Source organism: Lontra canadensis, unplaced genomic scaffold, assembly GCF_010015895.1.
Source record: "Lontra canadensis isolate GAN:19392208 unplaced genomic scaffold, GSC_riverotter_1.0 scaffold167, whole genome shotgun sequence".
NCBI classification, from domain to species: Eukaryota; Metazoa; Chordata; class Mammalia; order Carnivora; family Mustelidae; genus Lontra; species Lontra canadensis.
The window spans coordinates 939,507-952,840 of record NW_022631161.1 but is presented as its reverse complement, the minus strand read 5'-3'; the positions used below and the strand labels follow the sequence as shown (position 1 = coordinate 952,840).

Below are 13,334 nucleotides of genomic sequence, written 5' to 3'. Positions count from 1 at the left end.
GAGAGGCAGGCAGAGAGAGAGGAAGGGAAGCAGGCTCCCCGCCGAAGCAGAGAGCCCGATGCGGGACTCGATCCCAGGACCCTGGGATCACCTGAGCCGAAGGCAGCAGATTAACCAACTGAGCCACCCAGGCGCCCTGTTGTTGTTGTTTTAAAGAGGACAGACTCGTTGCACACAATGAGAAAACACTGGAGGGCAATAATACAAATATTTAGTATAAAAGCCAATGCAATGGTTTTGCCTTGCATCTGAGCCCTCTGGCTACAGTAGAAGATCAGACACAGGGTCTACCTGCTCCAAGCCCAGAGAGGTCTATGTTTAAACACGTAACAGAGGGACAGATGCAAGGTACATCCTGGGAAGCCACAAAGAGGTGAAAATATGGTTTCAGTGTTTCATCAAGATGAATTCACTTGCGGCCTCTGGGTGGCTCAGCCAGTTAAGCATCTTCCTTTGGCTCAGGTCATGATCCCAGGGTCCTGGGATGGAGTTCTGGACTCTTTTGCAAATGCATTCAAAGTTTCCCTTTTCCTTGGCTGTTTTGCAGGCATTCCAATGCACCATGTCTACAATGGAATCCTTGATTCCTTTGTGCCCCCCAAAGTGCTCCTTCATTCTACCTTCATGAATAGCAGTCTTTCCAACCACCTGCTCAAGCAGGAAGCCTGGCCATCCCCCACCACACCACCCTCTCTCTTGCTCTGCCCATGACCAAGAGCCTTCCATTCTCTCTCTCCCCACTTCCCTCCATCTCCAAGGGTACCAGCCTAGTTCAAACCCCTTTCGGGCTCCCTGCTCAGTGGGGAGTCTGCTTCTCCCTCTCCCTCTGCCCCTCCTGTGCTCTCTCTCACTCTCTCGCTCTATCTCAAATAAAAAGATAAAATCTTATTTAAAAATCTTTAATAAAAAAAAGAATTCACTTGTGTTTGGAAATATGTATACCCTTGACTAAGGAAAAATGATGTCATATATCAAAAACATACCAAGGACTGCCACTGGCAAGAACGTTGTATAGAAAGAGATGTAAATGTTATTTTATGCCTACTTATCTTTGGGCCCTTCCTCTATATCTCTGTATCTCCTGTCTTGGTTTAACGAAATCATCCACATCTGCAACACTTGCTGTAAAGCAAATTGATATTCATGGAATTCCAGTTTTTAGCATCAACAACTATAAGTTTGGAGATAAACACTGATGGTAAAAATACACTGACCCTTGTGTATAAGGGGAAGAAATGGGCTCATAAAACAAAAACAAAAACAAATACAAAAACAACCCCCCCAAAAACCCCATACGAACTTACCCTAAAATGAATTAATGAAAAACTACAGTTTGCTGAAATTAATAGTTCTCTAGAATATTATCGCAACTAAGACACTGCTCATCCAGTGAAGCCCTCAGGTAACTTTCCTTACAACCTCACCAGCAAGTGAATAATTTCATCACCCATCAGATTTGTTATACTTGGAATTTCGAAGCAGTGACTGTAGATGTCCATGGATGCCATTGCTAATTCCCGCCTAGTTAAACCCTGATCCAGTGGGCCCAGTCTTAGGAAAGATGGAAAAGAAAACAATTTAGAGAGCATGTCTGGTTGTTGAGGGGTGTTAATAAAAGTTCTTTAAACAAATATATAAGACCTTAGCTCTCTCGTACCTGAGTAACTCCGAATCTAAATGCGGCTTAGTAAGAAACAGTGGGGATAAGGAAGTGGTCAGAGCAAAGTGTAAACAGTGTCCCAAGAAGTCAACAGGCTAAGAGTTGCCCTCCCTGCCTTGCGATCTGGTGAGCTCCAGTGGAGAAGCCAGGAGTCCTTGGAATGGCTGGCGAGGGGTCTGTGACACCAGATCTCCACACTCAGAATTCCCCAAGTGAGAAACTCATCAAGAGGAGAGAGGAGAAACAACGAACAAGAAAAAAAGAGAGGGAAAGTGCAGGGGAGGGGAGAGGGTGGCAGGCAGCAGAGGCAACAACCATGACAGCAAGCGGGGGCCGCCTTACCCAGAGAGGAGGAGACACCTGCCAGACACCTGAACCCTCAAATCAGCCTTGGGTCACACAGAGGGAGGCCCTGACATAAAGAAACATTGTCTTAGGAGGATCAGCACGCCTGGAGTCCTTCACTTGATACTAAAGGCAGATTCTAGTGTCTTTGTCTGTTCCTGTCCCCAAGTGGCTGAAGACCAAGAGCATGCATCGTCACAGGGACAAGCTAGAGCATTCACTTTGGGTCTCCTGCCACCTCCAGAAGGAGTACACCCTCACTTTAAAAGGCAACATAATAGGGGTGCCTGGGGGGCTCAGTGGGTTGGGCGTCAGACTCTTGGATCTCAGCTCGAGTCTTGTTCTCAGGGTCTTGAGTTCAAGCCCTGCATTGGGCTCCATGCTGGGCAAGAAAAGGGGAAAAAAAGGAGGCAACATAATAAAGAAAACACATGTTAGGGAAAATGGTGACTTTGAAATGGGCCGAGAAAGTGAAAAAGGAAAAAAAAAATCACTGGGTGGCTTTTCAGTAGAGAACCAGGAATCATAAAGTATCCTGTCTATTCCAGATTCCTTTTACTGCTCTTCAAGGAGAGACTCCATAACTGTACAACTGTACATAACTGTACAACTCATACTGTACAACCTACAAGTTGTACAGACTAGCAGTACTGCAAATGCCTCTTGTCCCTAGAGATACAAATCCATTTTTTCCAGGGGACTTGCAACTCAGTCTTCATTTTCTTGTTTGCCTGTGTCGTGCTTTGGATTTTCCCGAACCACTTATAAGAGCTTACTGGTTCCTCATTAATTAGTGAGTTCGGTTAAATCTTTGGCATGCCCGTTTTGTATTTTTGGGAGAGTCATGAGTTTACCTTCTTAAAAACAACTTTCAATGCATATTAGAATTTTTTCATCCATACCATTTAAAGTAGAAAAATTGCAGCATAAACCTTTAGCATACTAGTGAGAATTAATATACATTTCCTGCAGTAACTCATTCCACCAGGCGCCTGGAAAAGAAGGGTGTACTCATAAAAGTCCAAAGATTCTGTGTCTAGTGGTTCCAGGAACTGCCATGCCACTCAGGAATACAGCTGAGACTAGGTTTCCCCAACTGTCAGATGAGAATAAATGATGCCCAGTTCTGGGAACTGCCCCAAAAGGACTGGACATAGACCACCTAGCGGGGGTCTCACTCAATGCCTGGCACAGAGTATACTTCTCCACAGTTTTGTTGGAAGAACTCAACAAACTAAACTTCGAATGCATTCTGATGCTTTCGAATACTGAATCACATTTGGTCAGAATTAATCAACTCCTTCTGGACAAAATATGCAGCTGAGAAATGCAAAAGACCAGATGGTTGTGTGAAAACAGAGACCTCAGTTTAATAAGGAGTTACATTTCCTTTTCCATGATGACAACATATTAAAGCTTTCTCATGGAATTTCTCCTTTTTTAAGGCGTTGAATCTCTTGTCCACAAGGACTCTGATAGGTAGTGTAAGGGTATTTTGTTCAAAACAAACTGACCAATGGAGAACAGAATCGAAGACAAGAGGAGAAAAAGCATCACTGCCCATGCAAAACTGTGCAACTGGGAGAGATGCAGAGCAAATGGGCCCAAAGTAAAGTCAAAGCAAAAACCCACAACTGGCCAACAAGATTACCCCAAAGAGCACAGCATCTCCTGAGGAGTCTGTGAACCAGAGAACCAGCAACCCAAAGGCAGGACAGAAAGCCAAGTAAGAGCAGCATGAAGTAGACAGAGGCCCAAGGTCAGGAGTCCCGAGCTGTAAATTTGAGTGCAATTTAATTCTTAGAACCTCGGTTTTCTTATCTGCTAAGTGGGACTTCATTTCAAGTCAGTATGGCTTGGAGGAGAGTTAATGAGTTAGGAATTTGAAAACATGCAGCCACAGGCTAGGATCGTGACCACAGAGCCTTGTTCCCTTATTTAATACCCACTGAAACGGAGAAGCAGGGATTCCAACCCAACCTAGACACTCACTGTGTTCTCTCTCCTCGTAGGTCCCGATGTTCCCTGTTTTCCGAATTTGTAGACAAGAGAAATTACGTCCTAAAGAAAACACTCTGAAGCCTTTCCCTGTGTGATCTCGGGCTGTTTCTGCTGTTTGAATTCTGGAATCTCTTCATTGTGATTTTAGGATCAACTCCGCGTCCTTGACTTCTGTGGCTTCGCGGTGTGATGATTTTAAAATTGAAAACGTAATTTCCTGAGTCTCAGCCCCTTAACTTCATATTAGACTTCATCTCTGCTCTTTTGCAGTCGACTTGCCAAAGGAATCATGCGATGCCTTGATTTTTTTCTTCATGGCATAAACTCTGGCAAGATGTCTCTTCTGCCTCTAGCTTCACCCAGTACCAGGATTGGAAGAAAGGCTGGCGATATTTCTATGAAGCAGACCCCAAAGAATGTCTGTCTTGTAAATATTAGTACAGATGACACAAGAATAGAAATGACTTTTGTGGTTACCCAAAGTCAGACTGAGAGGTTCATGGTCATGAGGACTCACTGGCTAGCCACTGAATTTTGAATGTTTATTCAATGATCCCCAGAACCACCCAGAATCTGCATATCTTATTGAAGCTTCACAACAATCCCAAGAGGGAGGTTGTTATTGTCCCCATTTTACAGATAAGGCCATTGAGGTCCAGAGAAATTAAGTTACTTTCTCAAGGCCATATAGTCAGTAAGTGGGAGAGATGAGCTTGGACCTAGATATGTTCAACTTCACGCTATTCTCTCAAGAGTTACATTACACGACACGAGCTTTTAAAAAGAGGCTTCTTCTTGAAGGTATGGGAAAACCTAATATATTCCGCAAAGCAACATGAAAGGAAGGAAAAGAAAACAAAAGCAAGAGACTACTTTTCCTCTGGTGAAGGAAACAGATTCCATATAAAGAAGATCAAACCAGCTGGGTCTAAAATAGCTTGTCTTTTCAGGGAAAACCCTGAGCAGTTTTTAAACATTTTAAAAGATAATGTTAGGAAACAAAAAAATATGCTTACACTGCTCAAAGGCTAGATGTAAATAGATAAAGCAAAAAGTCTCCCAGCTTTGCCCTCCAACAATACAGCCCGGACCCCAACTCCTGCTTCTCAGAGGTGAAAAGTGTTCTTAGATTTCTGGGACCCTTTCAGAGTTGGGCTTTTTCGTGCATAGATAAGAATACACATGAACAGATACTGAGCAGTATGAAGAAGTCTTACAGGCTTGTAATTCTTAAGAAACACAACTTAAAAAAAATTTTTTTTTTCACGTTGGCTCCACACCCACCATGGAGCCCAATGCAGGGCTTGAACTCACGACCCTGAGATCAAGACCTGCACTGAGATCAAGAGTCTGATGCTTAACTGACTGAGCCACTCAGGCATCCCAAGAAGTGCAACTTTTGAGTGAAGACAGACAAACTGTGTGAGTGTCCCTAGTTCCATGCGAGACTGATACAAAATGGTAGCTGCTAGGGGGACATGGCTGTTAACAGCACGACGAGTCCTTCCGTGAGCAATGAAAAGGTAGTGAGTGTGAAACACAGATCTTTATTTAACGGAGGTGAACAAATGTCATGATTAGGGCAATCACAGATTATCATGGAAATGGAATACCTCTGAAAAGAGGACTATTAGTAATTACCCCACGACAACAGGCCTGTGACTATTCCAGGGAAGTCTAAGTGGTCACTGAAGATGATTTACGCACTGAAGACACTCAAATATTTAGGACCCGAGAAATTTCTTGGGAAACCTCAAGAAAGCAGTAGCCAGCTTATCTTTCAAATTACATTAAAAACAAAACAAACCAAAACCCAAAAATCCTAGCTCTTTAAGAAGTTAAAAAAAGTCTAATGGGGAACAATATTCTCTCTGGTGAAAGAAATCTGGGGGACAGTGTATACTAAGGTACCCCTTAAGAGGCACAAAAAGCATTAATAACATTAAAGTCTGGAGGATTAGTAAAACAGTCAAGAAACACCATAAATTTATTTGCACAAGTTCTCCAAATGAATTACAGAAAGGTCCCATATTTGCACAAATTTGTAGGTTAAGGTTGGTGAAAACTACTGGCTAACAAATTGACTTGTTATCCCTCTGGAATGAATTCACAATGGTCTTGTGCACATAGCAGAGGGCAAGACAGGTGGTTGGGCAAAGCCAGGCAATGTGAGCACAGACTCCAGAGCCATACTGTGTGGGATGGAAGTCTGGTTCTGCCACTGAGTGCAGTAGTGTCCCTGGGACAAATTACCCAATGGTTCCATGCCTCAGTTTCCCCATGTGCAAATGAGGCCACCTAAGGTTTTTCCAAGGATTCAGTAAGAATGACCCATATAAAGGGAGAACATGAACCCAAAGACATGAGTCATTCCACAAAACTTCTGTTGAGTGTTTGTTATGTATCGGATACTGTGGTTTCAATGACAAATACCAGTATCGCCGCTCCCCAGGCCCTCAGGGTGCCGGGGTGGGGGGATGGTGCAGAACGCACCATGACTAGGTTTATAACAGGAGCCTGTTAAACATGCAACAGTAGCAAAGAGAGGGAACATTCATTTTGCTGGATGCAATCATGGAGGGAAGCTAGGTTTGAAAAAGTTACCACAAAAGGAGATTGACCCAAAACATTGACCTTGAAGGAAAAGAAGATTCTGCCTTCCAGAGGTAAACATGACCATATTCTAGAGCTGACCTATAGAATCTCTCCCCCACCACTCCACCCCCCCAGCTGGAGAGGGATTAACAATTCTGCCCAGGAGTAGCTGTATATCTCCGGTCAGGAGCCCAAAGATATGTGCAGACCCCATAGATTTTAGAAAAACTGGAAACACTGAGTATAACATGTTGTCTAGGCCAAGAGAACTCACAGCACAAAGATGCTCCATTTTCAAGAGGATTAGTGGCAGGGAGGGGACATCTACAGTGGGTATCTGGGTCAGGAATGTCAATGACACAGGCCACCTGCCTCAGAAGAATCCAGAAGCTTCTTAAAAGTACAAACTGCCCTCCCTACTGAATCAGAATCCCCAGGACTACAATCTAAGAAGTTGCATTTATGAGAGGCACCCTATGTAGTTTGGATGTATAAACACTGAAGTGTACTCCCAGAACGCTACACTTTAAAAGGTTCAGTCAGAGGGACCTGGGTGGCTCAGTGGGTTAAGCCTCTGCCTTTGGCTCATGATCTCAGGGTCCTGGGATGGAGGTCCGCATCCAGCTCTCTGCTCAGCAGGGAGCCTGCACCACCCCCTACCACCCGCCTGCCTACTGGGGTTCTCTCTATCTCTCTCTATCAAGTAAATAAATAAAATCTTTAAATAAAATAAAATGTTCAGACAGACATACTTCGGTCACACAGGCATGCTCTAAGCAGACCCTGGATGGATTTAATTCCCTCTCAAAATATTTTCACCAAAAAGTAGATGTGGGATTGTGCACAGAATCCAAAGAAAATGTTTTAAGAATAGAGCTTATTGTAGTAAAGCCTCAGAGAATTTTAATGCTATGTCCAAGAGAACAGAGAAGTTAGTCTCTCTTAAATGCTACTTAAACCAAAATTTGGACAGGTCCTAACTCTATCACTCATACAGGTTTGAAATAAAATAAAAAATGTCCTATAAGCATTTATGCAAAAGTGATTTTAGTGAACTGTTCTTCTTTTAAATTAATTGAACCCTTCCTTATTTATTATGTTGGATTAAGATAAGTGATGTTTCTCTCTCCTTTTTTTTTTTAAGATTGTATTTATTCATTTGACAGAGAGAGAGAGCGAGCAGGAACACAAACAGGGAGAGTGGGGGAGGGGGAAGCAGGCTTCCCGTGGAGCAGGGAGCCCGAAGCGGGGCTCAATCCCAGGACACTGGGATCATGACCAGAGCCAAAGGCAGATGCTTAAATGACTGAGCCACCCAGCTGCCCTGGTGATGTTTCTCTTAAAGATTTTTCAATCAAGCTGTATTTATTTACACATTTCTCAAGGTCATGAAACCTTTCCACTATTGATAAAATCCTATCTTCTGCCAGAGTGTGGAGGAAAATCCTCTAAATAAACTCTATGATTTTATTTTTTTCTTAAAGATTTACTTATCCATTTTAGAGAGAGAGAGAGCGCACAAGAGAGAGCATTTATAAAGAGGCATCCTAAGTGGTTTGGGTGGGGCAGGGAGGAGAGGCAGAGAGAGAGAGAGAGAGAATATCTCAAGCAGAGGCCCCTCGGAGTGCGTAGTACAGAGCGCAACGTAGGGCTCAATCCCAGGACCCTGAGATCATGACCTGAGCCGAAAGCAAGTTAGATGCTTAACCAACTGAGCCACCCTGGCACCTAAGCTCCATGTTTTCCCACCCTTTTCCAGCTCCACGTTTCCCCACCCTGCGAGGCGCTCTGGCTCCTGATGAATATTTACACACACGCAGTGCTTAGAAAATCAGTAACGGGTTTTAAAATCCAGCACATTAAAAAAAAAAAAAATCCAGCACACAAGAGTGCAGTTTCGTTACTGAATCAGACCCTAAAACAGGCATCAGTAGTCCATGTAGCCCTTCTGGTTTCATCAGGTGACTCCTGGTTAAATACTACAGACAATCAGACGATAAAAGTACAGCTGACATTTGTGTAGCACTCCTAAGTTTGCAAAATATTTTCCCAGTACCATTTTTTGGGTTGATCAAACTGTTCTGGGTTATTCCTCTTAGGACTTAACCCGGAGGCAACCAAGTGAGAGAGCCAAGATTCGGAAGTCAAGGGACATGTCCAAGGACATGGCAAAGTCAAGGTCTGCTGCTTCAGCCTCAGGCACACAAGCGCTCCATAAGCAAAGTGCATTTCAGATGGTTTTCATTGCTTATGAATTGTCCATCAAATGCCATGATGTGGCTGAGTCAGCTTTAGCATCCCACTTCTTCTTTTTTTTAAATACTTTATTTTTATTTATTTGACAGACAGAGATCACAAGCAGGCGGCGGGGGGGGGGGAGCAGGCTCCCCTCTGAGCAGAAAGCCCGATGCGGGGTTCGATCCCAGGATCCTGAGATCATGACCCGAGCTGAAGGCAGAGGCTTAACCCTCTGAGCCCCCCAGGTGCCCCTAGAATCCCACTTCTTAGAGCTTGTCTGCTTCCCAGGAGGAAGCAACTCCTTGAATGGGAAAAACAGAAGGAGCACAGGTCTTCCACAGTCGAGAACTCAGAAAAGCTAAGCATCTACCCTCCCCCTCTCCCTCCATCCCTGCTTGATAAAGTCCAGCTCAGCCTTTAAAGGCAGCCATGTCTACCATGAAGCTTTTCCAAATCCAGAGGCAGAAGGATCTCTCCAAATCTCCAAGAGAAGAAATCTCTCCTTCTTTTAATGTGATTTTCTGCCTTGTGGTTGAGTTAAATTCCAATCTTATCATACTTGATTATGATTCCTGTCCGCTGAGGGAGCATGTCTGTTCATCTTGGTGTTCAAATGTGCCCTCTGGCCGGCATGGAGTGACCTTTGTGGAACCCATCAATATTTTTTACAGCAATTCATGAAGATGTGTCAGGAAATCAATTCAATTTCACATATCTAATGCTTCACAGATAAGTTTACTTGTACTTCATGGACAAAAACAGCCCTACCAAGGAAACGTAAAATAGTTTTTTGTTTTAAAGGAGAGGAATCGGGGCGCCTGGGTGACTCAGTGGGTTAAGCCTCTGCCTTTGGCTCGGGTCATGATCCCAGGGTCCTGGGGTCAAGCCCCGTATCGGGCTCTCTGCTCTGCGGTGAGTCTGCTTCCCCCTCTCTCTCTGCCTGCCTCTCTGCCTACTTGTGATCTCTGTCAAAGAAATAAATTAAAAAATCTAAAAATAAATAAATAAATAAATAAATAAATAAAGGAGAGGAATCTACATAAAAGACATGCATTTTCCTTTTCTGTCTCCCGTTTTTCTCCTCTGTCCTTTGCCAAAACATACATAATAACCAGCCACTTTGTTTGGAAAAGTGACCATATTTAGCTAACTCAATCCCTACAGCAAATGTTCTGGAATCTTCCATGCAAATATCCCAAACCCATCTGTTTGAGTATTTTAGGAGGAGTAACCTCTTGGCCTCAGCTTGGGCATCTCTCAAATATGCATTTTGGCACAACCTCCCAACATTCTTGTCCAAACTTCTCCCCCATAAATGTATTAAACGAGTTAAGCTAGTGAAGCATTTTATAGCCATGTCAGTGTCTTAGAGGCTAGATCCCACTGACGGCAAGCCAAAGGTGAGATGAGATTTGCTGGGCCCGAAGGTAAAGCATCTCAGATCCACCGAAGCTCTGAAATTGTTGGATAAAACCCTGATAAAACCCCAGAGGTTTCCAGAAGCAGTGCTGCTTACTCCTAGGTACTTCCGGATTGACACTTAGCTTTCTGTGAAGTACTTTCTACCTTTCTTACTAACCTTTTCTCCTCTGCTCCTCTGTGTTTCTGATTTTCTTTGAACAATCATAAGATCTGACCAAAACAGGTTTACACACCCACACGGCAACACTGGTCTTAAGGGAAACCGTGGCTGCCGCCTTGAGAAGGAGACCACCCTTCCCAGTGTACCACAGGCCCTCCTAGGTGATCTCCACGTGTGTACATTCATCTCCCACGCTCTCCAGCCATTGGCGTGGACGACTCCTTCCTTACAGAAATAAATATGACTATACGTCAGAGCCAACCTATACAACTCCTACTGGTTCTTCAGGAATTAAAAATTCTAGGTTTTGTTTTGTTTTTTAGTAATCTCTACACCCAACTTGGGACTTGAACTTCTGGCCCTGAGATCAAGAGTCTCACACTCTTCCAAGTGAGTCAGCCAGATGATCCAAGAGGAGAGTTTGTATGTATGTATGTATGTATTAAAGATTTTATTTATTTATTTGACAGAGAGATATGCAGTGAGAGAGGGAAGACAAACAGGGGGAGTGGGAGAGGGAGAAGCAGGCTTCCCTGACATGGGGCTCGATCCCAGGACCCTGAGATCATGACTTGACCCAAAGGTAGATGCTCAACACTCCATGAATTAGAAATTCTGCCCAGCAGTGTACCTGAATGTCAGACAGTGAAGGATCTGTGTGCGTCCTACAGATTTTACAAAGAATTTAAATAGAAATTATAGATAGCCAGTGAAGGTCCAAGGGGGGTTTGCTGGGGGAAATGGTGGGAAGGTTAAGAGCAATAATGACTTGTTTTCATAACACCTGTTACATAGTCCTTCACTTCAGGAAGCTACAATTGCACACCCAAATCTCCCCCTTTTATCTACAGAATGTGCTAACTGGGTCACAGACAGGTGGGGAATTTGCCACATTTATCAGTGTCCTAAGAGAAAGCTGAACAGGGATTTTCCATACCAGTTTGGAGCTCTCCACAGATAGCAGACTTTTAGCAGAAAAGCCTTCTCCACTTATTGAATCATTCATTCATTCAACACATTTTGTGGAGCACTTACAGGGTGCTCTTGGGGAAAGTAGGGAAAGTGCATGCTCTCAAGAGGCACATATTTATACACATGTATAGAAGACCTAAGATACAAAATAACAAACATGTATCAAAATGTCAGGTTGTGACAGAAGCTAGAAGAAAACAAGGGTATGTCTGTGTGGGTGCATGCATATGTGTGTGTGTGTGTCTGTGTATGCACATGCGTGCAGTGGAGAGGAGTAGGGGAGGGTGCGGGGGGAAGCTATGCTATCTCATCCAGGGTAGTCAGGCAAGTCCTTTCTGAGAAGGGTGATATTTAAGCAGAAATGTGAAGGAAGAAAGGGGGAGACTTCTTGGGGGATATCTTATCCAATCCCCTATGGTCCATCCCAAATATCACCCCTTCTCTAAAGGCTTTATTGACTAACACAGTCATAAATGTTCTCTCCAGTCTCTAACTCTCCCTGCAAACTGCTTTATGTCATATTTATTTGCTTCCATCTTCCCTGAAAGTTAAACCCTTGGGATTGGCTATAATTTATTACTTATTCCTTGACGTAATAAATGCTCAATTAATCTTTACGATGTATCTGCTGGCTTTAAAAATTCCCAGGTCCTTTTGGAAGGGGGTGGGAAGAAAGACAGGGGAGGCATGGGGGAAAATATTGCCTTTTTTACAAGACATAAGCAAAATACGAGATATAAATCAATTATACTACTATTCATTAGGTATCATATCTCAAATACCCTCACTAAGAAACAAACACTGCAATGTCAACCTTTGGAAAAAGTTTATTCTAAAAGAGTCAGTTCAGCTATCTTTAGTCAACTAAAGATAGGCATCTAAAACAATAATCTTTTGATAATATTTGGAACTGGTAAGGTTTATTAAACAACCCACATTCTGCAGCGATAGTAACATAAATCTGTTTCTAAGACGGATGTAGCTTCTTAAGATAAGAAAGGCCTATTTTTTAGAATAAATGCAAAAGAAATTGGAAATTTTGAAAAGCATGAGCTCTCTTGCCTTTGCTAGTTTATTAAGGAAGAAAGAAAGAGTTGAAAATTAAGTCAGGATATATTGTAAAGCCTTTAAGTTCTCTATTTTACTCTTATTGAAATTGGCTAATTTAAAATTATATTTAGAATTAAAAATAATAAAGTTCTCTGAAAACCAAAGAGACAAATAGTTACATTAAAGTAATTATAATCCTTTGATGTTGATGACATATACTTGGTATATTAAACTCATTTTTCAGTTAAAGAAAATAACTAAAAAGGCCTTTATAGTCATTCTCTTGTAAGAAATGAAAAACGGTTCTCTAAATATATGAGCTTGCTGTCCTTGAGATGAATTACTTCCCTAATGGTAGATATTTGGGTAAAATAAACTTTGGCAAACAACATAACATCAATTTTATGACCAGCTGCCAACTAACAACAAAATAAATCATTTCTGTAAAATACTTTGGCCTGGGGTGCCTGGGTTAAAGCCTCTGCCTTCAGGTTGGGTCATGATCCCAGGGTCCTGGGATCAAGCCCCGCATCAGGCTCTCTGCTCTGCAGGGAGCCTGCTTCCCCCTCTCTCTCTGCCTGCCTCTCTGCCTACTTGTGATCTCTGTCAAATAGATAAATAAAATCTTCAAAAAAAAAACAAAAACAAAAAAAACTTCAGCCAAGCATGCCTGGGTGGCACCGTCAGTTAACCGACCAAATCTTGGTTTCAGCTCAAGTCTGATCTCTGGGTTGTGGGATCGAGCCCCAGATGGGCTCCACACTCAGCAGGAAGCCTGCTTGAGGATTCTCTCTCCCTCTCCTGCTGCCCTTCACCCCCATGTGTGCTCTTGCTTTCTCTCACTCAAATGAATAAATAAAATTTAAAAATTTTAAAAGATAGAATAATTTG

The 13,334-nt window shown here is 42.9% G+C and overlaps 1 protein-coding gene across 4 annotated transcripts in view; it reads right to left on the bottom strand.

Moving 5' to 3' along the window:
- Positions 1 to 13,334, bottom strand: part of TNFAIP8 (TNF alpha induced protein 8) — a 113,203-nt gene that overhangs the window by 5,194 nt on the left and 94,675 nt on the right. The window contains exon 1 of one of the 4 annotated variants that reach the window (XM_032845607.1): positions 3,998 to 4,485. The exons of the other annotated variants lie outside the window; for them this stretch is intronic. Coding sequence (XP_032701498.1) covers position 3,998 — 1 coding nt within the window. The 5' untranslated portion in view covers positions 3,999 to 4,485. Of the gene's footprint in view, positions 1 to 3,997; positions 4,486 to 13,334 lie in introns of those variants that run through there. 4 annotated transcript variants of the gene reach the window in all.